This window comes from Daucus carota, chromosome 6 (genome assembly GCF_001625215.2).
Source record: "Daucus carota subsp. sativus chromosome 6, DH1 v3.0, whole genome shotgun sequence".
Lineage (NCBI taxonomy): Eukaryota > Viridiplantae > Streptophyta > Magnoliopsida > Apiales > Apiaceae > Daucus > Daucus carota.
In genome coordinates, this window is record NC_030386.2 from 37,615,573 (window position 1) to 37,641,568 (window position 25,996).

General features: G+C 36.8%; 2 protein-coding genes across 4 annotated transcripts; both read right to left on the minus strand.

Annotated features, from left to right (window-relative positions):
- Window positions 1-2,124: 2,124 nt before the first annotated feature.
- Window positions 2,125-9,649, minus strand: LOC108224547 (8-amino-7-oxononanoate synthase). Of its 3 annotated transcripts, none has more exons than XM_017399199.2 (11): window positions 9,320-9,649; window positions 7,787-7,929; window positions 7,583-7,690; window positions 6,702-6,940; window positions 6,546-6,587; window positions 4,616-4,703; window positions 4,193-4,326; window positions 3,715-3,803; window positions 2,954-3,104; window positions 2,812-2,880; window positions 2,125-2,317 (listed from the first exon to the last, which is right to left on the minus strand). In XM_017399199.2, exons 1-11 carry the CDS (start codon window positions 9,633-9,635, stop codon window positions 2,185-2,187), a joined length of 1,512 nt encoding a protein of 503 aa, XP_017254688.1. In that variant the 5' UTR covers window positions 9,636-9,649; the 3' UTR covers window positions 2,125-2,184. The 3 variants fall into 3 exon arrangements, with proteins under 3 accessions (XP_017254688.1, XP_063936421.1, XP_017254690.1); XM_064080351.1 differs by lacking the exon at window positions 9,320-9,649 and adding an exon at window positions 8,212-8,704 and having other exon boundaries at window positions 7,804-7,929; XM_017399201.2 differs by lacking the exon at window positions 9,320-9,649 and adding an exon at window positions 8,212-8,699.
- Window positions 9,650-10,217: 568 nt separating this feature from the next.
- LOC108227121 (cytochrome P450 72A397) lies at window positions 10,218-15,783 on the minus strand. Its single transcript, XM_064078962.1, has 6 exons — window positions 15,414-15,783; window positions 14,877-15,094; window positions 14,527-14,777; window positions 12,826-13,189; window positions 12,512-12,627; window positions 10,218-10,627 (listed from the first exon to the last, which is right to left on the minus strand). The coding sequence occupies exons 1-6, from the start codon at window positions 15,694-15,696 to the stop codon at window positions 10,318-10,320; spliced, it is 1,542 nt and encodes a 513-aa protein (XP_063935032.1). The 5' UTR covers window positions 15,697-15,783; the 3' UTR covers window positions 10,218-10,317.
- Window positions 15,784-25,996: the final 10,213 nt, after the last annotated feature.

Here is a 25,996-nt window from a genome sequence, read left to right on the forward strand (position 1 = left end):
GCCCCATCCTTAAATGCCAGAGTTTAGCCTTGCTGATTTGTTGATGACTTGCCTGAGAATTGGCCATTAAACTCTGAGAACTTATGATCTTTGTATCACCTGGATCCATATAATACAGTCCTTCCTTGTAGCTACCAAGAAGCTGTGGTGTCATCAAAGAGTTCTGAATATAGCACTCATTATCAGTAAAAACAACATGACAATTCATATCTTTGCAGATTTTGGGAATAGAAATCAAATTAAATTTGAAGTCTGGAACATAAAGAACTCCTGTTAAAGTAATTGCTGTATTCAACTTGATAGTACCAGTGTATTGTATGCTCACTTTACTACCATTTGGAATAGTAATAAAATTGTCTTGACCATGGATTGCAGTGTAGCATGTGAAGAGAGAAAGATCATGACACATGTGATCTGTGGCTCCACTATCCACAATCCAGTGAGAACCAGATAGAGAAGTAAAACAAAATTTACCTGCAACATTTGCAGCCCTGTGTTGAGTATCTGTCAATTTGTTATCATCATCTGATTTGTCCTTACCAAGCATCTGCAAAATCTGCTTGTATTGTGCAGCTGTAAATGGCATATTAGATGAATTATCTTCTTCTTCACATTGAGCAACAGCTGCCTTCTTATCATTCCTATAATTCTGTGGATAACCATGAATCTTGTAACATCTCTGTATGGTATGTCCACTCATCTTGCAGTGATCACAAAAGAATTTGTTTCTTGCCTCTCCAGAATAACTCTGCTTGTTCTGTGACTTATATTTGTCCTGAGAAAATCTCTTGTTATTGGCAAAGAAAGCCATAGTAGGTGGATCATCCTGTAGTGCTGGAGTGTGAGAAATCTTCTTGTGATTCTCCTCTTGAACTAACAGCCTGTAAACCTGTGAAATGGATGGTATGGGAGACATAACCAAAATATTTCCTCTGATGATCTCAAAACCATCACCCAACTTCATCAAGAATTCTACTACTCTTTTATCATCTCGAGACTTAATCAACTTCTGAGAAATATCACAAGTACCACAAGTGCATCCACAACATGGTAGTGGATCAACAGCATCCAACTGATCCCACAACATTTTCATCTTGGTGTAAAAACCAGAAACATTATCCTGTCCTTGTTTAAGCTCATACAAGGATTGTTGAACTGAATACAACATCGTGCCTGAGGCTTGTCCATATCTCTCTTCTAAATTCATCCAAATTTCTCTAGCAGACTTAAAATACAAAACAAATCTGGCTATGTTTTGATCCAAAACTCCTAACAACCAAGAAGTCATCATCGAATTACATCGATCCCAAGCTTTCAAGTAAACAGCATCATTTACTGGTTTGGTAATTGAACCATCAACAAAACCTGTCTTGTTCTTAGCACCTAAACTGATTAACATGGATTGTCTCCAATCAGAGTATCCATCACCATCAAATTGCATAGAAACAAGCTTCATCCCAGGGTTATCGGAAGGATGTAAAAAATAAGGAGATGTAGGATCCTGTGAAGGTTCTACAGTATGTGTAGTCATTGTGACTCAAAATTGATGAACAAATCAACAATCAAATCAAGAATTGATGAAATCAACAAATCAATAACTCCAGAAAAACGCCACAAGAAAACAAATCAATGGCGGAAAATGACTCAAAGTCTATACAGATTCATAGCGGAAACACAATTAAACAGCAAGAAAAATCCAGAATCGAACGCTTCGCTCTGATACCATATCACAATTATGTAAACTTTGCAATTAAACTCTGAATCAAACAATACAAGATGAACAGAAGTGGCTTACTGTGTACAATCTACAGAATACAGTATGGAACTCAAGCCTCCATTAACATCCTTCCTTACTCTACTGTATTACTATGTAAAAATGACTACATTCTAGAGAGAACTTTCTAGCATCGCTCAAGAGAGAAGAATAAAATGAACTAACTAAATCTAGAGAGAGAGTGGTGGCTTTATAACAGAGCGGTTTGTTCTGGTGCCTTGCTTAGCTGGCAGTTAGTTATGCAACTAACTCTGCAGATTTGTTAGCCTGGTTCATGTCTCAGCATTAGCTCCTGTGTTCCTTCACCAGTAGTGCTTGTGATCTTAACATTAACTGACTGGGGCTATAAAGATCAAAAGTAAATGTTATTCCATGATTAGATTATAGATACCAAGTATCAACTGATTACACTACAGCTTTGCACTGAGACTAGCATTTGTGTAGTAGAACCCGCTTTTTTGCAAGTCGATGCACTGAGACAATGCCGATGTTAGCTTTATCAAATCATCCATTGTGTGTGCTGCGCTCAAAGTAATTCTCAGCCTGAAAAGAAAGAACATTCGTCATTGAGATGTACTACTGATCATCACTGGAACAAAATCAGCCATAAACTTATCCCGAGTTCAAATTATTTCTCACCTCTAAGAAACTTTTGCAAATCTTTTGATATGGTAATACATGCTGTAGTCCTAAGTTTTTGGTATTCAATTTGCAATCTCAAAATTTGGCAAGCCAATATTGAACTTAATAGATGAAATGTATGGTGAACACATTCACTTCCAAATTCTATAAACAGCATGTAAGATTTATAATTGAAGCTGAGTGAAGAGCAGAGCACCAGGAAGTGGATTGAATATATACAGTACCAGCACAAAGTAAACTTATATAACTTGTTAAAACATCAGTGTGTGTGTGTTCAAAAGATAAGGTGAGCAGCATAATTACTTGAACCAAAACGTAATTTGTTCACTTAAACATGAGCATTATAAGAAGAGTGTTGATCCCCAAGAAGGATGACCAACATCTTAGTGACAGACCTGCAGGAGTTTGGGGGCACAGTTGGGGGTCTGATTGCAGTTATGTGGAAACCAGATTTTAAAAGATGCCTGTTTCATGATTGTAAGAAGTTAGGTATGAAATCCCACCAATAGCACAGGACACAAAAGAAAATAGAGTAACCTGCTAGCTTGCAAGGCCTTTTCTTCACTCCCCACAATAAGGGAAATAATTGGACTTGTAATAGGAATTCCAGTCAAAGCATGAAAATCTCGCACCCTGTTCCAGACAGCCACCCTACGCCAATTTTCCTTTTTTGCCACAAAAACAGCAGCTGGCATTTAAGATTATAAGCAAATGAAAATAAGTTGCCTAGGGAGAGCTTAGGCGCACTATTAAACCACTTCTTGTTATTATTTTGTCATGACATGAGATGCAGGATTTTGAAAATTTTTAGGCAAAATAACCAACTGAAATTTAGCAAAAACAAATATTCCCTCCATCCCGCCAAGTTGCTAACATTTGGGGGGCCAGGGCACGGGGATTAAGAGATGTATGAAAAGTGTGGGTTAGTTGGTGGGACCTACTAAAAGTAGTGAAAAAAATATGTTGTCTTATGAAATGTTAAGAAATTGATGGAACGTTTAATAAAAAAAGTACCAGGGAACAGGGTCATGGAGGAAGTAAAAAGTATTGTTATATGCACTGGCCTCTCAAATTTGACCAGTTGGTAAAGAACATCAAAGAGGTGCCCAGTTGGTAAATAACATCAAAGAGGTGTGACTGTATCTGTACTAAAATAATTCACACAGCTATATATAAAATTTATCTGAGCACTACCTCCTTTGGGAAAAAAAAGAGAGTACACAATAATATTTTAAATCAGTAAATTACATAGATACGCTACTGTGCTATCATTTGATTTTTTAGGTGAAAAGAATTACCACTTGCAGCAGCAGCAACTGGTACTGGGGTAGAAGTTGAAAATATAAAAGCACGACCCCTCGATTGAACAAGTTGCTTCCACCTTTTGCTGTTTAAGAAAAACTGATCAAAAGGAATGTATACATACAGCAATTACATAAAGTGTTGGAATCACTAATTAAAGTTGTTTACATGCAGCACCATTCTTTTACTGAGGAATCAATAATAGACCGAAATCTCAACTCAATATTAATAATGCCATACCCGCTAAATTACATGCACAAAAAATTCTCATGCTGCACCCAAAAACTGTTTGTTAAGTTTAAGCCATTTTTTTTGTCAGAAAGTTTAAGCCATTTGTCTCAGGTGTTTTATTTTAGAAAGAATCATGTCAGCTTAAATAAAGGAGGTTATCAATGTAGCAACTTTTGCAAGTCACATTTTGTTCATCCAAAATTTCAAACAGAGGATATCCATGGTGTCAGAACTCAGAAGTACCTGCATGCTATAAATCCACCATGGCAACCTGCGGCCTTACTCAGAGTGCCCACACATATATCAACATCTCTTTCACAGTTAAACTCCTCAGCAACACCCCCACCATTTTTACCACAAACAAATGTGCCATGAGCCTGGGAAAAACAGTACAACTTTTTTTGATCAAACTAAACAATCATTATATTAAAAGAAGGTAAAAGAGCCCAGATATCTGAGCACTAATCTAAAAAAACAGTTCTCAGATATAACTACATACAATTATATATTATATCGGATCTGACTAGATCGTATGCATTATATATGTTACTACTTCAAAGATTAGACAAAATCACAAAATACAAGAAAATTTCTACAAATGGGAGCAGTGCTAGAAGAAAATCTTCATATGCTTGTTATTGATGGCCCAGAAAATAATAAACTCACATCATCAATCACCAAAAGAAATCCATGCTTATTACGAAGCATTGCCAGCTCTGCCATTGGTGCGAAGTCTCCATCCATACTAAACAAGCTGTTAATATTGACAAACGGATTTCTTGAGTATCATGAACACGCACATTTTTCAGATTTTTTTTTAATAAACAGACAGTAAACTATCATTCTTGCTTATAACTTATAAGTTATAACAAAGATTGCTACAAATTAAAGATCTAATAGTTGCTTCTTTTATAACCAATTCAGTTAATTAATGTCTTTGGAATTACAAGGTATCTATGTATTTTCGAATTACTTGGCACTAAAAGAAAAATCTTGTATATAATCCCTAACAAAGCAAGAGTAGTGCAGCTACAACCATTTTATCAATAAAATGCTCACAGTTTTCATCAAGAATGGCCTCTAGCTGGAAAAGATATGGTTGAAATACGTTTAAAGCATCTATGCCACCATCCTCATCTCTTTTTCTCTATTGGTGATTTGGTTAACTTGGATCATTACACCTCACCTCCTAAAGGAATAAAACTAATGAATTCTAATAGAAGTAGACTTGAAAAGAAAAATCAGATATAGAAGAGTTAGTGGTAGTACGGGCTCAAGGGTGTAGATCTATTAACACTCTCTGTACATTCTTGTTGGGAAGTATCTCTGTAGAGTAGACCCGGCAATTTTTGACAAATACGACAAACTGACACGAAACGACACGAAAATTTTGTGTTTGGGTTTAGATATAAGTATACAAACATGATTTAAGTATACGGACACGACTTTGATTTCATGTTGTGTTTGAGTTTTCCTATTATGTACACGGCACGAGTACACAGCATAAAATTATATAAAATAAATATTTAAAAGAATAATATTTTTACTTATTTTAAAAAAATTATACTATATATATATATATATAGGCTCATGATCAAATAGAAACCACTCTTAAAATAAAAACTAGAAACCAGTTTCCCTACCACTATTTATAACTACAGGTATCACTAATTTATACTGCACTAATCACTGTTTTTATACCGTATGTAAACAACGATTTTTATTATCAAAATTGAGAAAATCTACTTATCTAAATTATTGATAATCGATTATAGATGATTAATTTCATCCGTAGGAAGGTTCTTGATGGTAGGAAGCCGCAATAGAAGCTGTATGATGATGGTAAATAATCGTTAGTTTTGTAAGTTATGATGGAAAGTGTATGTGACTATTGGTGATGATAGACAATGGTGGTAAGAGGTCCATTATTACGATTTGGGTGAAGATGATGGTCATATACGTTGCATATATGTGTGTATATATATATTTATATTCGCGAGATATGCTATATATAAATTAGTGATATGTTATGTACAAATTAGTGATTTCTGTAGTTAAAAATAGTGATAAAAAATTGTCCAGAAACTGGTTTTTAGTTTTTAGGCTAATTTGGTTTCTATTGGAGCAGGACTCTATATATATATATATATATAGCTTTATAAACACACACACACACACACACATATATAATAAAATTAGTCGAGTAATAAAAGACTACAAGATTGGAATCACAAATTACAAGCCCATTTAGAATTAGGGTTTTTAATTTTCAATAAACAACCTTTTAGTGTTTAAAATTGAATTTATAATGCATATAATACTTTTTATCTTTTATTTTCGTGTATGTTTTCATTTTGTGTCGTGTCATATCGTGTACAAACGAGGAAGCAAATTATGTTAACATTATTACATTTATTAAGCAATAATCCCTAGGAGTAAGGTATTTTGAAGTTCTTCCACATTTTAGAGGTAACATGTTTTAACAACCACATGATCATAACAGAAAATAACACAGAGAACAAAAGGCTATGAGGCAAGTCGTTCCTATTCGCTTATCTGACATGATTAGATTGTAACATTAACTTGAATGACTGACCTATCAGTCACAACAATCCTCTTTTTCATTTTGCAACTCAATCTGTCAAAAAAAAAAAAATAGCCATAAGATATAAGTAGATTAAATAAATTGATGAGGGATGAGAATTTGAGCAATAAAAGTTGTAACAAAAACAAAATGAGATCAAACACTTACAATAGTTCATTAAGGTGGGACACATCACAATGTTTGTAAACAAACAGCTGTATGCTTTGTTGTCTCTCAGCAAGACGGATGCCATCAATAATGGATGCATGATTTAAAGCATCAGAAAATATGGCAATTTTTTCATCACTTGTACATTTTGCACCTGCAGCTAACAGAGAACCAAGACTTCCTATTGCTGTCATTACAGCCATATTGGCTGAAAAGCCTGTGGGACAAAGAAGGCAATCCTATAACGTAACATCAGTTTACATCATTTATCAGAGCTGATTCGACAAACAATTGAACTTATACAGCAACAATTAAATATATTCCAGTAATGAACTAGTACTTCACCCTGTAACATTAATCTTTTTCTTAACTCCTCTTAATTTTAAAAGAATAATGTAAGAACTGCTTGGGGTGCAAATTCGAACTGCTAAAAAAGTCTAACATAGAACTATGCCCCAGTCAATAGACCCTGTGATCTCGATCTCCATGGATTCTATGTCAAGTATCAGAATTCACTGTATCTGGAGTAAAAGTATTTGCATCTTGGTAAACTGACATGACTGTGTAAGACGCGCAGTTCTTTCTCATTCTTTTTTCACCTACTAATTAATTACACAATATAGATCCCTCCAAAAAAATCGGCAGTCACCAGACACTTGTTTAAATTTAAAGAGCCATTTTGAGCTTCTTTGCAAGTAAAAAGAGCATCAGCTCATTTAACAAAACAAAAAACAAAAAAACAACTCCAACAGTGTGTACCAACTTCCAAGTTATCATAACTTTGACCACATGGCATACTCTATATTCATATATAAATATACTCTCAGTCAGGCAAGTTTTCCTATGTCAAGTAAAAGTATAGAAGACACTTAATTTGAGACCTCTTTTTTCTTCAGTTCTGCCAGGCAAGTCTCAAGTCGCCTATGATAATTTGTATAACCACAGATCAGAGCAGAACCTCTTGGCCCCATTCCATGTTCCTCTGCAGCCTAGAAAGAACAAATGGAAAATATCAGTGTGAAATGTAAAATATATTTGACATTCAATTAGGTAATAATTGTAAAATTAGAAACTCTTAAGCTTACCTTTGCAGATGCCTTACCTACCGAAGGATGTGAACTCAAACCCAAGTAATCATTTCCGGAGAATATAAGTAGCTTTCTGAACTTTTGAGGGGGTGTGTCTGCTTCTCTGTCAGCTCCTGTACCACGTAATACGTGGTCATCTCCTGTCAAATAAAGGCCCACATATAACAAACATATACGCAAAATTCCGTTCTACCAGACTAGGCAGGTTCACCCAAACAGACCGCAACCACAAGAAACACACACACAAAAACAACAACTGGGATTAGAGTTTAAAACTGGGAAGACCCAGCAACAATAAATTCATATTCATTTTATCAATCATATAAAACAACTGATGTATATTGAAAAATAATTTGATGATGTAAACTATGATGGTGTAACTAGTGACCAATAACTCGGTATGAAATGCATTGCATAATTACCAACTGCAGAAATTACACAATACGACTGATAACTACTCCCATGTCACACTCAAGACAGCAAAGCGTTCTCTGCCCGCCAAAATGGAGCAACCCTCTTCTAAATTTGGTAGTAAGAAGAAACTAAAACAGATTCACAACCAGAATTTATGATATTTTAAGACAAGAAATATGATACTCACTTATGTGCTGATGGGCCAAAGAAAGATAATTGTCTTGAAAAAGAAAAGGCAACACTGTCTAACTATGTCACTGATCATAATTAATTAATATTTCCCAACACCAAAAAGAACTACTTAAAGTGCTGCATGTTTGGATGTATTGCTCCTCACTCTACACTCAGGTTAAAAGTTTGCTGCTCAGTGCTCACCGACTTAACAGAGGGTATTTTGGAGATGTGAATTCACTTATGCAGACAGAATCGAAACCTTGCAATTTTTCTTGTCACAACAAAAGCTGGCCATCATCTTTATAAGAAATTGTATAGTTCTGTAGCTATCAAATTATTACTGACAGGTGACCTATAACTAAAAATCAACCCTACACTAAAACCGATTCTTCTCTGGTAGTGACCATATTTGAGGTTAAATTTTTTTGTCTCTAGTCCAATCCCTCCTTGCAACAAACAATACAGCGTGATTATGTCCGAGGAGCTTGAGAGACAACTATGCAATAACAGCACAAACCTCTATCCCATAAATGTAGATACAGACATACAGTCATAAGTTTGTGAGTCGAAATATACATATACCCACATACTGTACATTCATTACATGATCAATAACAAAGAAATTAACTTATAAAAATTCAAAAAAACTCATACAATACAACCTAAATAATAAAACTTTAATTAAAATTCAAAGAAAAATATAGGTAACAATAATTATATATCTAAAACTAAGAGAAATACTAGGGACCGAAATGGTCCTAAATTTGTTCCCGAGTTCTTAGTCGGCAAAATTTGATTGGATGTGTATCTTACAAATGAAGATGGCCCTCTTGTATGCACATGGATACCACGAATCAAATCAGCCTCGGAGCATTCGGAACAAATTTGGAAACCATTTCGAGGTCCGAGCATTGCTCTAGAACTAAATATAAGAACAGATACCAGAACTGGGAATGTCCTGGAGCCATTTCTGGAAAGTGGATTCTGCAATATCCACGTGGACAGAATCTCTATCCCATTGACGCAAGCCATCAAACACTTGGGGTTCGTCCACTTTAAGCTCAAAATCTTGGGGTTTCGATGAAGAAAGATTGTTGTGGAGGTGAATGGGTCGAAGAGATCGAATGACTTTCAAAGATTCAAGCTTCGATAAGGCCTCGCCAACCCAATTGTCCCACTTGCTCATCTCCATCTTCTCAGTGAAATTGCAGGAAGGCGAGAGTGACTGGCTACTGGCTAGTGAGTGTCCCAGACGCATGTAGTATGACTGTATGAGGTTTCCTATTTTATGAAATCACTAAAAGAATATATTAATATAGTCAAAAAAAAAGAATATAGATAAAATATAAAATATGTATAGTTTATAGAAAGTTAATTTTGTTTTCTTATAAATTAAAAAATGATATAATTTATATATTAATTCATTTAAAAATTAATGAATATATAAATAAAAAATTAAATGAACTTTTAAATTGCGTATAAATTATGTTATCATAAACATAATATATTTGACGATTTTAAAATTATATAATTATATAATATTAATAAAATCATAAATAAAATGAATGGTATATATTTTTATTTCATTTACTAATTGAAGGTAGAGATAAAAAAGAATTGAATATCGTTTCTTTTCTTTCTTCACGTTTTCGATTATCAATTCTATTTCATTTAACGATCAACTTATTATTATTGAATTATGTGACTTCGATTTAATTCACTTCTCTTCGGTTTTATTTCCAAATTTTTTTCAAGACTATATGCTGGTTTTGGTTTAAATTTTGTAAAATAAAATAGTCACATCGATTAAAATGAATTAAAAACATAAAATTTTGTTCTTAACATTTGTGCATACATATTAATAGACAAACCGAAAATACAAAATACACAGCCAAAGATAACAAGGCTTGATTACACACCAGAATTCCATTGCTGAGTAGCTAGATAAGTTTACGCACAACAAGTTTCATTCCATGCTGAGGTACGAGGAGGAAAGCATGCTTGGGAGCATGCTCATACGAGGGAGAGATCTCGAAACTGAAGCGTTGCAAAAGAGTTGCTACCACAAATTTGTCTGTAACCATTGCCATACTTTGTCCAATACATTTTCGAGGACCGCTAGCGAAAGCAAAGTAAACAGATTGCATTTTTGAATTGAAAACACCTTCCTCAAATCTTTCCGGTTTGAATTCATGCACATCTTCTCCCCAAATGTCAGGGTCGTGATTCATTAAAGTTATGGGGATGGTCATTTTAATACAGAGTCTTCGTCAACTCAGGAAACCTTATGACTCGGACATTGACTTGTAGTGATATGGTCTGTTATTTGTAGATTGAGTTAGTTGATATCTGATATGTATTATCACATAATATAGTTGAGCACGTTAGCAATATTGTAGGAGTTTCTGTTGTACTCAACTGGTATAAATTACCAACATCAGTAATACAATTGATAAGCTCTTCTGATAATCTTTTATGGTGTTATTCTTTGTTATGGTATCAGAGCTTTATTAAAACTCAAACGAGTACCGATCCTTAGACAATCCATCATCATAATATTCACCAACTCATAATCTCAATCCTCAAATATCTAATGGCTCTAACACTCGGAAACCCGGATCATTCTGCAATCCCTATAACCGGCCACCTCATTCAATTCAATCCTTCTTCTCAGCTGCCAATCAAACTCACAGGTAGCACCAATTTCACTACTTGGAAAGCTCAGCTTGAAATGCTCCTTCATGGACATGACTTGTTTGGATATCTTGATGGTTCAACTATCGCACCTACACCCACAATCACCAAAGATAACAAAGAAGTACCAAACCCAGATTAATATCAACAGATGCAAGAATGGCATTTTGAATTAATTTGTCCTGACGAATCTTTATTTATTTTGCACAATTCACACTTTACTGTATATATGCTTGTTTATGTTGACGATATTGTCATTACCGGTTCTCATGCTCACATTGTGCAACAAGTCATCCAGGCTCTTTCCAAACGTTTTTCACTCAAAGATCTGGGACACCTTAATTTTTTTCTGGGCGTTGAAGTTTTGCATACTCAGGATGGTCTTATATTATCACAGTCTGGGTACATAAAAGAACTTCTTACGGAGGCAAATATGCATGAAAGTAAAGGTGTGTCTACTCCTATGAGCTCCTCTTCCTGCCTTACGCTTACCCAAGCAGACTCGCATGTTGACATTACTGAATATCGCCGACTTCTTGGCAAACTGCAATATTTATCTTTCACGCGGCCAGATGTGTCTTTTGCTGTCAACAAGCTGGCTCAGTATATGCATTGTCCCCAAGCATGTCACTGGCAAGCTGTCAAGCGCTTATTACGTTACCTCAAGCTCACTTGTTCATATGGTCTCAAACTAAGTAAGTCTTCTGATCATACCTTACGTGTTTACTCGGACTCCGATTGGGCTGGTAATGTCGATGATCGCACGTCAACCACTGGTTATGTCTTGTATTATGGGCCTAATCCCATCAGTTGGTGCTCTAAAAAGCAACGTGCTGTTGCCCGTTCTTCCACAGAAGCTGAATACAGAGCTGTTGCTTGTGCTCTTGCAGAGACGAATTGGGTGACAAACTTATTAGAGGAACTCAAACTACCTCTCAAGTCACCCCCACGTATTTTCTGTGATAATGTGGGTGTCACGTATCTATGTCACAATCCTGTCTTTCACAGTCGAATGAAACATATCGCCATTGATTTTCACTTTGTTCGTGATCAAGTACAGCGCAACTCTGTCACTGTTCATCATATACATTCTGCAGATCAAGTAGCCGACACCTTAACTAAGCCTCTCGCCAAATCTGCCTTTCAACGTCAGTTTAACAAGTTAGCCCTTGTTACTCCAATGCCTAACTTGAGGGGGCATAATACAGAGTCTTCGTCAACTCAGGAAACCTTATGACTCGGACATTGACTTGTAGTGATATGGTCTGTTATTTGTAGATTGAGTTAGTTGATATCTGATATGTATTATCACATAATATAGTTGAGCACGTTAGCAATATTGTAGGAGTTTCTGTTGTACTCAACTGGTATAAATTACCAACATCAGTAATACAATTGATAAGCTCTTCTGATAATCTTTTATGGTGTTATTCTTTGTTAATTTGGACCCAGGCCGGTAGAATCATGTCTCCTAACTTTGTATCCTTGGAGATAGCTCGGTGAATCATACTAGTTGGTGGATACAATCTCATAACTTCATACAGAATCATTGTTACCTGAAATCATTAAATTTGTATCTCATAGTGCATTAGTGTTAGAATACAATATGATCATGTTAAATCCTATCCTCCTAAAACTTCGACATTTTAGGAGAATTAATCACTTAACACATCGTATACATATCATTAAAACTACTCATCTTATTTTCATATTTAAGATTGCATTTTTGTATCAGAACAGGAAAAAAGACTCACAATTTTGAGTTGGTTTAGTCCCTCAGCATTCGGGTTTTGATCTCCAAAAACCTGTAGAACCTCTTCTCTTGCTTTCGCTTGCCATTCAGGATATTTGCTGAGAACATAGAGTACCCATATCAAAGACCGTGCTGTAACTTCTGTCCCTGCGAAATGAAAACTTCTGCACTCATCCATCACATCGTCAAGACTAAATCCACCTGTTTTGTCCAGATAAGCTTCCAACATCAAACCCAACATATCGCCTTCACTGCTTGCCCCTCTTTTCATTTCTTCCAATCTTTTAGTCACCACTTTCTTCACTAAACCCTCAACTTGTTTATGAACTGATTTCAGAGTGTTCAGATCTTTAGTTGGTAGATTCCTGCAATTTTAATTCACCTCAAGTCTCAGTAGCTGTTTGGCTTCCTAATTAAAAAACTGTTTGACGTCCCTGTTTTTTAAATCAATTCTCCCAAAAACTAATCTCCATTTAATCCTTTCTCTTTTTAACACTACAAGAAAATTGATTAAAAGCGACCAAGTAAAAGGCACCACGAATAAAAGCCACCACATTCACATTAGGCCGTTTTTAACATGAGTATAGAATTTAATCGCCTCTGAGTAATAAAAGCAACCGCTAACGGTGATTTTTAACAGCGGATCGCTTTTAATTGATAGCTTTTGTATGTGGTAACTGTTATCTTAATTTGACTTTGACGAGTTTTCTAATATTATATTTAATAAGTTAATTGGTTGTCACAAGTACTTATACTTATTATAAAATACTAGCCTTTAACCCGTGCGAAGCACGGGCGGATATAAAATTCGTAATTTATTAATTATAATTTAAATTTTAACATCATCTTAATAGTATTTTAGAATTGATAAATTGGATTTTAACCCGATTATATTTACCAACTGATTATATATTTTGGACGGCTACAAATTATACCAATGTCGATTTATTATAATATTGTATATAAATTATATTTAAAAGAATAATGGTGGAGTTTTTATCTTGTACTACATCTCAAGTGTTTGTAATTTAAAAGGTATAAAACTCTTTAATATTGTAAGAGTAAGAGAAGTTTACATGTGACAGACTTGTAGTTACAAAAGATATGACCAAACCAAAATTTTGTACGACTACAAATTATACCTATGTTGGCTTATTATAGTATAGTATAGTATATATATATATATATATATATATATATATATATATATATATATATATATATATATATATGAAATACAATTTTATATCTTTAATATTTAATTACATAACATTTTATTATATAATTATATCAACAATTTTTTTTAGAATATGACTTTCACATTATACTTTAATAATTACATATTTAGTTAATATACATAATATTATTTGTATTTCAGGAAAACATATGTCATAACATATCTAATTTAAATTTATTTTAAATAATTATAAAATTGCCAAATATGGTAATCCCTATGATCCATTATATAGGATGTTTGACTATATTTAGAAGGTTTGACCACATAGCAAATTATCTTTTTCTCAGAAAAAGATAATTACAAAAATATTAATATTTACTATGTGGTCAAATCTCCTAAAATACGCGTAAAAAGTCAAACACAATGGACTAGAGGGAATAATATACCACACTAATAACAAATAAGTTTGGTGAAGAAAGACATGCAGCAAGTAAAAACTATAAATGATTAATCATTACCACCAGGCACCAGCCGGGAAAGAACATGAGCTTTCCTACTTTGGCTGCTTGTTCGTTAATCTGATCACGGAGCTCATGAATCCTTGTGATTTCTTCGTTAGTCTCACCCACAACAAGTGTTTTGCACATTATATCATATGTCAAAGGTTGTATATCCTCCCATAAATCAATCTCAACTGATTTCTTTGACGCTGATAGTAACATGTTCCACTTGTCCATCATATCCAAAGAGCTCTTCACGATCAATGGTACCATTTTCTGATCATTCCAGTTTAGTTAACATTAATAGTAGTACGTGCATGAGAGTGTGTAAAGCAATTAAGCATGCATATATGATATATACAGAGAGTGAGGTACCTTAATCTTGTCCATGTGAAAAGTAGGGTTGATAATCTTCTTATGTTTGGACCATATGTTACCCTCAGTGGTGAAGAGTCCACCTACCATCACATGAGCCATATGATCATTCCTCGGCTTCTGGAACTCATCTGGTCTCGCCAGAATCTCCTTTACTAGCACCGGATCCATTACAGTCAATCTCGGTTTCGTGCCAATCCAGATGAAAAATTGTTTACCTGTACATGAGCTAGTTGTTTCATAATCATATTCATATATGATTGTGCATGATCTAATTTACTAACTTATACTATTGCGCCACATAATATATAGTATAAGCCAGTGGCGGATCTGACTATAAAATTAAGAGGGGTCAGTTTTTTTGTAAAAAAATTTAAAAGGGGTCGTAAAAAAATTATGAGGGGTCAATTTTAATTTTACAACCTAAAAATATGTATAATATTAAAAAAATAAATATTTAAGGGGTCAGTTGCCTCCCTTCCCCTTCTAAGATCCGCCTCTGGTATAAGCTGAGTTTGTACATATATATTTTCATACCATACTTCTGGGCCAAATAGTGGTGATATGGCAAAACACGCGATGCAATATCGTCAGAGGAGAGGTCTATGGGCTTGGATAAGACCCGTATTCTCATCTGCTCCATTTCTTTTGCGTCTCCATAGAAGAACCTGTATGAATTTCCCTTAAATCCTATCTCCCTCAGTCGTTTTTCTACTTTCTTTGGCCTCAACCAAAATTTCTTTGCAAGTTTTATCGTGAAGCTTAATATGAAAACCGAAATCACCGAGATTATAATAGAAGCAATAGTACTTGCATCCATTTTCACTCTTTTTCAGCTTTTGTATCTGCATGGAAGTTTGAAATCACTAAGCACGCTTTTATAGCCATCAAACTATCAATATCCAATGACAATTTGCACACGTTAAAACTGGCAGTGGGTGAACATGACTTGACACCAAAAAGAAATAGACTGGTAGGTGGACTATATATGGCAAGCTTAATTCCTGCATACATTTGTATTTTGTACGTATTTACCAATTTACCAATATACTAATATGTTGACTTTTAAAAAAAATAAAAATTTATCGATGTAGGTATATGTCTAGCTAAGCACGCTAACTAATTGTTTTAAATTTCAGCTTTCATATTCATTTTGGTTATACTTAGGTTACATCTCGTTTCTTAATATTTTTCTCGTTTGTCTTTGACACGTTTTGTCAATACACACTTTATCGTTAAAATCTTGAGTTTCATGTTGATTTTCAATATAAAAACTTGATCATATTAAAGTACTAGTGAATACGAATCCAACAAAATTACTCACGATTATATTTAGTCTTACAGATTTAACATTTGTATTATAAACAGTCCCGACATTACCAATAGGAAAAGAATAAAGACACAGGAGTACTCCCTCCGTCCCACCCATTTCTTTACACTTTCCTTTGGGGTGTCCCATCCAATTCTTTACATTTCAAAACTTACCAAAAATAGTCAATGGGTCCCACCACTTCTCCATTTTTCTTTCTTTTTCAAACTACTTTTACTCCACTATCTTCTTTTTATAAATTAAAAATCAATGGGTCCCACCATTTTACCCATTTTTTTTTCTCTTTTCCACTACTTTATACATATTTTTTAATCTCTGTGCCCAACCCATTCGATAAGAAATGGGTGGGACAGAGGGAGTATCAAGTTTAGGTATTCAAGATATTACCTCAAATATTATATATATGGAAACGTCTATAAGATGTCTATTCACAAGATATGAGCAAATGATTCGGGATGACCAGCAAGTTTCATTTTTTTAATACTTTAAAATTATATTCTTTTTAAATTCATAATTATATTATATATATAAATATATTTATATATAATTTTTTAAATTATTTATGTGCTTCAATTATATTTTTTATATTATTTATTAATTCTTTAACAAAGCTTAACTATATAGTTATGCATTTCTTATATTTTGATTGACTCTATTTTTATATAATTTCATTTGGTTGCATACCAGTTTAATTAAATAAAATCAGAAAATGAAATTTTTATAAAATAAAAGATAATATTTAATTTTACACTATCATTGAATGATGTCAAATATTGGATTATTATAACTAATAAATTTTGAATTATATACTCAAACCTTCAAAATCTCGAAAATACAAACGAATTTTGGTTTTACGAGATTTAAACTTTTTTAAATTATTCTAGATGGATATTATAATAAGTATTTTAATATGTTATTTGCATACCTTATATTTTAAATAGCATGGATAAAAGATATAAAAAAATTCAATTCAACAATTCTCATTAATTTAATTAAAATGATCTAACAATTATAATATACCAGAATCAATCATCAAAGTTTCAATTTTATATGTTTAACTTAGTATATTCATATTATATATTTATATTAGAATTAGACAGGTGATTCGCATGTCCACCCGAAAAACGAGTTCAGTGTCAAATCAAAAGCAATATCAAATCTACTGCATAAATATCCATCACATCTTCTCTCTCACTCACTCTCAAAACCCTAGCCTCCATCACAGATTTTTGAAGGGGCTTCCATCGGTTTCTACCGGTGGAAAGCCCCGATTTCTTCTTTTTCTACTGTCTTGTTTTGAAATCTTATTTTTCATTCAATAAGTTCCCAATTTATTTGGGTTTTGTTATTCTCTCCATCTTGTGAGAGTTGGTTTGTTTTGTTTTGGTGTGTTTTGATGTTTTTCATGACCGAGATTATAGATCGGCATGATTTTCATGGATTTGATTCAGGTTTGAAGGTTATTATGGGATCGCATCTATGGTCGATTGTTCAGAACATTCAGGTGAAAACCAATCAGATGGAAACAAGTGTATATATGCAAATCATCTTCAAATCGCTTAGTTGCCTCTCCAAGAAGGAAGGATTCAACAGCGATATTCTTCGGCGTCTGTCCAATTTCGATTGTGTTTGTAGATGCCGTATGGCTTTTGATTAATGAATTGATTCCTTTTTATCAAAAAAAAAAAAAAGCAATATCAAATCTGATATTAAAAAAAATGCGATGTCAAAATCGAGTAAATATCTATAATTGAGATATTATTATATTGCATTGAATTATTGGCGTGTGATGAGTGCGATTGAGATTTGAGATCGGGGGAACATCTTAAATGTTCTATGATGCACAGGAAACGACTTATGAATTTTCGACGGGTTAATTTGATTTGGTTTATCAAAAATAAGAAGTAAAATTCACTAGGAAGTTATAATACACATTATAACGTTTACATGCAATATAATAGTGAAAATATATGAGTTATTCTGAAACAAAAATTAAAATATTTAATAATAATAATAATTAGTCAAATTTATAAAAGAAAAATTAAAAATTATTGTTATTATTCATATATTTTATAGAAATAATGAAGTGCGTGCAAATATATAAAATTAAATGAGACGAACGGTCTGTTACAGAATTATCAACCGCGGAAATTACACAATCCGACTGATAACTGCCCCGCATTGTCCCACGTCACATTTAAGACAGCAAAACGTTTTCTCTCACGCCAAAAATGGAGCAACCCTCTTATAAATTTGGTACTCCCTTCGTCCCATTTTAACTGTTTTTGACTTTTTTACACATATTTTAATATATTAAAAAAATCACATCTAGACATAATTATTTTTTATAAAATTTATATCAAATAAAAGTTTAGAATCTAAACTTTTATTTGATATAAGAATTGAATTTTTTTATTGAGTATAGATATTGTTTTTTCACACCTTAATGTACGTGATAGAAAGTCAAACATCAGTTAAATTGGAACAGAGGGAGTAATAAAGAAGAAATTAGAACAGATTCACAACCGAAATTTATGATATTTTGAGACAAAAAAAATTGATATTCACTTATGTGCTGATAGGCATACGAAGGATAATTATCTTTTTAAAAAAAGAATTGTATAAATACGGAGGTAGGCTGGATTTATAAATTAAAAATAACTTATTTGTAGCGCAAAGAATTTATAAGTCAATTTCCTACTTATAAACTAGAATTTAATAAATGGATAATTCTAAGTTTTTTAGCGACTTAGTTTTATTTTAAAATTTTGATTTTATAAATTTGTAAAGGACCATTTTGTAAGATAATTTATCATATTTTTATTATTATATTAATAATTTTTATACCTGATAAATTATAAATATCAAAAAAATTATACTACACGTACATCAATTAAAAGTCAATCTCACTTATAAGTGCACTTGTTCTAAATTAAATCAAGCAGGCCTCTATGTCACTGATCATATATTAATTAATATTTCCCACCACCAAAAAAAACTACTTTTAAAGTGCTGCATGTTCGATGCATTGCTCCTCTCTCACTACGCTCTGGTTAAAACTTAAAAAGTCTGCTCACCAGGCGGATCAAGGAAGAGACCGGGGACACGTGCCCCCTAAATTTTTTCTTTTTATATTTTTGCATCATTCTAAATTTTTACAAAATTATAAAAGTGTCCTCAAAATTTGAAAATATATGAGTATTTTCTGAAAAATTTGCTTGGTGACCCCTAAGATTTTGTGTCTAGATCCGCTCCTCCTCACCGGCTTATATAAAGACTTAAGGGGTCGTTTGGTTCATGGTATGAGGAATCAGGTAGGGGTTTGTCCATTCCAAACCCATACCTGATGTTTGGTTAGAAAAAATAAAATCTGAAACCCATACCTTAAACCCCTAAGGTATGGATTTTTGATACCCAAGTGGGGAGGTGTGTATGAGATGGAGGTATGAGATGCAATCATTTTTTATTTTTTTTGTCTCTATTTAAGTAATAAAATATTAACATTTGATACAAAATTAAATCAATGATGCAAAAATATATAACTATAATAATTTTATTAATATTTTTAATTAATATAAATTAATAACTTATTTTTTTTCAAAAATCATATATATTGATTCCACCAGTCAACCAAACACATGATATCAGGTTCGATACCTCAAACCCATACCAATTTAACCCGATTACTCATTCCAACCCCATACCACTCCTCGAACCAAAGACCCGAACAGAGGGTCTGGTGGAGATGTAATTCACTTACGCCGACAGAATCGAAACTTTGCAATTTATCTTTTCACAACAAAAAGCTGGCCATCATCTGTATAAGAAATTGCGTAGTTCTGTAGCTATAAAATTATTACTGACAGGTGACTGTCAGAGCTCATAGAAGGATATGTGGGCTTAGTAAGCCCGAAGCCCAGGTCTGTTGAAGCCCGCAATCTAGTCTCAGCTAGATGTTGGAGTTTCAACGTCCACCAAGCTGGCTTAGCGGAACGGTTCACCCAAATACACACAAAACACTTGCAGTTTCTGATTATAGACCCATGAACCTATTAACTGATTCTCACACCGGAAATGAATCGGGGACAATCCTTCGCATTCTTCTAACGGTCTCGGGCAGAAAAATGGTTCCAACGGACCAACAGTGAACTTTAACAAAAATCAACCCTAAACTAATTATCTAAAACTGAATCTTCTCGGGTAGTGACCATATATGAGTTAAAATTTTAAGTCTCCAGTCTAATCTCTTCTTACAATAAACAATACAGCCTGATTATGTCCGAGTAGCTTGAAAGACAATTAACTCGGAAATAACAGCACAGACCTCCATTCATGAATGTAGATACAGACATACAGTCATGACTCATGAGTCTGTGTCTTAAAATATATATATACCCTGATGGCCCATAAACCCGAAGGCTCCCGCCGAAGACCCTTAAACTCGTTAGCCCTTAGGCTCTCCTTACAGTACGCCCCTAACCACCGTCCATAAAGCCGTAGGCTTAGCCCAAATTGGCAATCCAGCTGCTTGTAAGCTCTCTGCTTCACCCTTAAGCAGCTGGACACGTGGCACTCCCACCACACCTTGTCATTTCCCAAATAACTTGTAAGCTCTCTGCTTCACCCTTAAGCAGCTGGACACGTGGCACTCCCACCACACCTTGTCATTTCCCAAATAACTTGTAAGCTCTCTGCTTCACCCTTAAGCAGCTGGACACGTGGAAACAATCTCAACACCCTGTCACCCCTGAAAATCTGGACTGATCTCCACATATGCAAAATAGCTTCCCTTACTCATCCCCCTAGATGGTAGATTAGCCTACTCACCCCTTAAGCTACCACCCTGCCCACTATAAATATGAGGAGGGACACACTTGAGAAGGGGGGGCAACACACACTAACACCAAAAAACACCACCATGAAGGCTACGGATCAAATCTAACGTCCCTACGGCCATCAGTTGGCGCCGCCGCCGGGGATCGTTTATTTCATTTACCACTATACCACAACGACCTATTCTCACTTTTCACCAAGAACAACAATAACCAAAACCGTGAAGAAAAATTGTTATGATGAGTAGTGACACCAACAGCTCCCCTTCGTCCCAATCATCTTTTACCTCCTCTTATCCGTCATGGGATAACAGCCAGCTTTCTTATCTACATGCCCAACAACAGCAGATGCAGGGCCAAGTGGACCGGCTCGCTGCCCAATTTGCAGGCCATCATTACGATGATGTCCCGCCACCAATTTATCCTGACGAACCTTACGAATCTTATTACACCCAACCTCCCCTTCACTATTCCCCCTACCGTGACGAATCTCCTGCGCCGGAAAGACATTCCCGTCAAAGTTCCAATTCAAGCCAAGATAGGTTTAGGCGAGAAATTTCGCGTTCCCCGAGTTCTCACGGCTCAGCACGCTCTAGGGATGCGAACAGAAGGAGGCCATACCAAAGAGACCCCGAACCTGAAGGGAGGAGAGCCCCTACGGTCAGACCTCGATCTCGATCTCCTGGCCGGTGGAGGTATGCCCCTCCTCAGGGCCACGAGCCCTACAATCCTGAAAGACCTATAATCGCTCCAGAAGACATAGCCGCCCGAATAGCCCGATTAGAAGGGGCACTGGCCGCTCCTGTAGCAGCCCCCGTGGGAGGTGTCTCCCCGTTTTCCGAAGCCCTAGAAATTGAGCCAGTGAATCCTGGAGTTAAAATTACCGGACTGGAATCCTATGACGGCACTTCTGATCCCAATGACCACTTGAGTTATTATGAAAATTTGATGGTTTGTCATAGGTATAATGACATCACGTGCTGCCGGTTGTTTGTCTCTACCTTTAAGTCTTATGCCCGAACGTGGTTCTCATGCCTACCGCCGCGAAGCATCCATTCATGGAATGAGTTCAAGATTGTTTTCTTAGCAAAGTTCCGAATCAACGTTCCCCAAGCAGTCCATACAATATCCTTAGAAAGTGTGAAACAGACACGCGGTGAAACCCTACGCAGCTACATAGACAGGTTCAAAGTGGCTGCCTCCAAGGTTCGGGACCTACGCCCCGCTGTAGCTGTGGACTCGTTCATACGGAATATGAGCTATGAAGAGTGTAAGGAATGTTGCAAGGAGCTATGCAACCGAGAACCAGCGGATCTATATGAAGCATACAGCATCGCCTCCTCCTATATCGCCACCGATGAAAGAATTCGAGCTTACTATCCTAGTTCTCGTGGGGAAGCTTCTGGATCTGGCCAGAAGGCCATGTTGGTTGACACTGCGGAAGACTTTCGGAGAAAGGATTCGGGGAATTTTTCTCAAGACCGCAGAACGACCCTGCGACCTCCTCGAGAAGAACCCAACTTCACGCCCTTGATCAAGAGCCCTTCGGCTATCCTAGAAGAAATCCGAAGGAAAGATTTTTTCCGAACCCCCCCTGCCATGAGAACCCCAGCGGAAAAAAGGGATCAAAACAGGTTCTGTCAATACCATGCCAGCGTAGGACACCACACTGATCAATGCCTGTCTTTGAAGTATTTTCTAGAATCCTTGATCAAAAAGAATTTGCTGGGAGACTATTTGCAACATCCGCGGATTGAAGCACCTGCTCCTCACTTGGCGTTAGACGCCCCGCCACGGCACGTGGTAGACATGATAGTAGGAGGAGACTCTCCCCCCGGGAGTATGATGCAGGTGCTACATCTAAGCCAAGAGGCTCCGGCCTATCGGTTCCCCGACACCGTCGTTTCTTTCTCCAATAAAGATTATCCTGAGAATAGAGAACAACACACTGGGCCCCTTACGGTGCGACTGGATATCTCCGGGCAAGATGTCAGGAAAGTGCTTGTGGATAATGGCTCGTCCGCAGATATCATTTTTCGACACACGTTACGAAGAATGATTCTAGAGGGCCAAGCAGAGGAAAGGAGTGTTGAAGACTACAGGGGTCCCTTATATGGATTCGGCAATAACGCTGTACCCATTCAAGGGACCATTAACCTCCCTACCACCTTCGGTACATACCCCAAAGAGGTAACCGCTCTTGTCAAGTACCACATTGTGGATATTGCTTCTTCTTATAATGTGATCATCGGTCGCCCCACTCTGTTTTACCTCGGGGCAATCATCTCTACCCCCCATATGAAAGTTAAGTTCCCCACGGCAAATGGTTGCGGAGAATTGGTCTCGGATCATTGGGCCTCTAGATCCTGTTATGCGGCCTCTATAAGTCTTGCCCAGACTAACCCCAAGAAAAGAAAAGGTTATGGTGAAGTGAAAGATGGCCCCAGTTCAGGGGGCAATCCTAAGACCCTTCGGGCCGCGGCTGAAGGAGTTATGACAATTGATGATTTTCCGGATAAACATCTTGAAGCTAATGACTCTCACAAATGGAGCAAGATGGCTCGAGCTCTCCCAGGAGAGCCAACTGAATCCGTTCAACTAACGGAAGGAGACCCCTCTCGGGTGATTTGCATCGGCTCTCACCTAGGAGAGCCCCTAAGATCCGAGGTTGTAAAACTCTTGAGAAGCTACGAAGATGTATTCGCCTGGGTCCCCGAAGATATGCCCGGACTGGACGAAGAAATCGCTTTACATTACTTGCACATCCGGCCAGAATGCAAGCCCGTGATCCAAAAAAGAAGGAATTTTGCTCCCGAAAGACAAGAAGCTGTCGAGGTCGAAATCACTAAGCTGTTGAAAGCCCGATTCATCTATGAAATACAGTTTCCGGAGTGGATAGCCAATGTAGTCTTGGTAAAAAAGTCTACTGGAAAATGGAGAATGTGCATTGATTACACAGACCTCAACAAAGCGACCCCTAAGGACCACTACCCCCTACCGATGATAGATCAGCTCATAGACGCTACGGCCGGATGTACCTTGTTCAGTTTTCTAGACGCCTTTTCTGGGTATAATCAAATAAAATTGGCTGAGGAGGATCAGCCGAAGACCTCTTTCATCACACACCGAGCCGTGTATGCCTACCGAGTGGTACCGATGGGATTGATGAATGCCGGTGCCACTTATCAAAGGGCGATGAATAAAATATTTGCTCCCCAAATAGGGAAGAATTTGGAAGTGTATGTGGATGACGTGATCGTAAAGTCCAAGGAAAGGGAAAACCACCTGAATGATTTGAGAGAGACGTTGGAAAATCTAAGAACTTCCAAGTTAAGGTTAAATCCTTTAAAATGCACCTTTGGAGTAGCCAGCGGCAAGTTCCTGGGGCATTTTGTTAGCCACAAGGGAGTTGAAGTCAACCCTGATAAAGCCAAAGCTATTTTAAACATGACTCCCCCTACTACCACCAAACAAATTCAGTCCCTAAATGGCCGGCTCACGTCCCTCCGACGCTTCATTTCAAAGTTAGCAGAGAAAAGTCTTCCCTTCTTCGGAGCCTTGAAAGGCGTAAGCAAAAATGGAGTCATCAACTGGACACCTGAATGCCAAGAAGCCTTTGAGTCTTTGAAATCCTATTTGGTTTCCCCTCCAGTTTTAACCCAACCTGTCGCAGGAGAACCTCTTTTCCTGTATCTGGCCGTAGCCCTCGAAGCAGTAAGCGCTTGTTTGGTAAGAGAAGATCAAGGGAAGCAACTTCCGGTATACTATGTGAGTCATGTTTTGAGAGGTCCTGAAGTTCGGTATTCTGCTACGGAGAAAGTTGCTTACTCTCTATTATTGACCAGCCGCAAGCTCCGACCTTACTTTCAGAGCCACGACATCCAAGTTCTCACTAATTATCCCCTTCGGGCAGTTTTGAGAAAACCTGACCTCTCAGGCCGAATGGCTAAATGGGCAATCGAGCTTAGCCAATTTAACATCCAGTTCCGCCCTCGAACGGCCATCAAAGGGCAAGCTCTGGCAGATTTCTTAGTAGAATGCTACACTTCCGAAGGTCAGGTGGGTCTAGATGACAATTCCCCGGTCCTTCAAGACATCCCCTTGCCATGGGCTTTGTTTGTGGATGGCTCTTCCACTTCGGAAAATAGCGGAGCCGGAGTAGTCCTCACAAGCCCTGAAGGATTCCAAGTGCGACAGTCCATTAGTTTCACATTCAAAACCACAAGTAATTGCGCAGAGTACGAGGCCTTATTGGCAGGGTTGAACTTGGCTCGAGCCCTTCAAGTGGTTCATTTAAAAGCATACAGTGATTCTCAACTGGTTGTGAACCAAGTTTTAGGCAACTTCTCAGCCAAAGTGCCCCTCCTTGCCGGGTATTTGGAGGAAGTTCGCGGAAAGTTATTGAAGTTCAAGATAGCCTCCTTAGAAGGGATACCCCGGAGCGAGAACCTTGCCGCAGACTCCTTAGCCAAAATGGCCACCGGAACCGAAACCCCCCTCGATTCGGCAATCTACCGAAGCACATTAATCACACCTTCGGTTCAGCTCCCTTCGGGGGAACTTGGTTCCTTTTCCATAGCCAACCACGAACCTAATTGGATGACTCCGTTGCGCCTCTACCTCCTTTCGGATACCTCCCCGGAGGATCGTAGCGCCGCAAGATCTCTTAGAACCAAGGCTGCCCACTACACTCTTGTTGATGGGGAATTGTACCGAAGATCCTTCACGTCGCCACTCCTTAAGTGCGTAGATATTCCGGAAGCCGAATACTGCATGTTAGAGGTTCACGAGGGAATTTGTGGCAGTCACTCTTCGGGAGAGGCCCTAGCTCATAAAGTCTTGCGATACGGCTATTATTGGCCTACCCTACGGCAGGACTGCCTCGAGTATGCGAAGAGGTGCCTCAAGTGTCAGTTCCATTCCCCGATACCAAGACAACCCCCAGTTTTACCCTCTTC

Bases quoted from the DNA above. Each gene is read 5' to 3' on its own strand.
- LOC108224547 (XM_017399199.2), bottom strand. From the start codon at position 9,635: ATGCGTCTGGGACACTCACTAGCCAGTAGCCAGTCACTCTCGCCTTCC. The intron at 7,691-7,786 runs GTAAGCTTAAGA...TGTTCTTTCTAG, and splicing joins TAGGTAAGGCATCTGCAAAG to GCTGCAGAGGAACATGGAAT. The intron at 3,804-4,192 runs GTACTTCTGAGT...TTTCTTAAACAG, and splicing joins GGTGGATTTATAGCATGCAG to CAAAAGGTGGAAGCAACTTG.
- LOC108227121 (XM_064078962.1), bottom strand. From the start codon at position 15,696: ATGGATGCAAGTACTATTGCTTCTATTATAATCTCGGTGATTTCGGTT. The intron at 14,778-14,876 runs GTACCTCACTCT...TGGAATGATCAG, and splicing joins TTCACATGGACAAGATTAAG to AAAATGGTACCATTGATCGT. The intron at 12,628-12,825 runs GTGAGTCTTTTT...TAATGATTTCAG, and splicing joins GACTAAACCAACTCAAAATT to GTAACAATGATTCTGTATGA.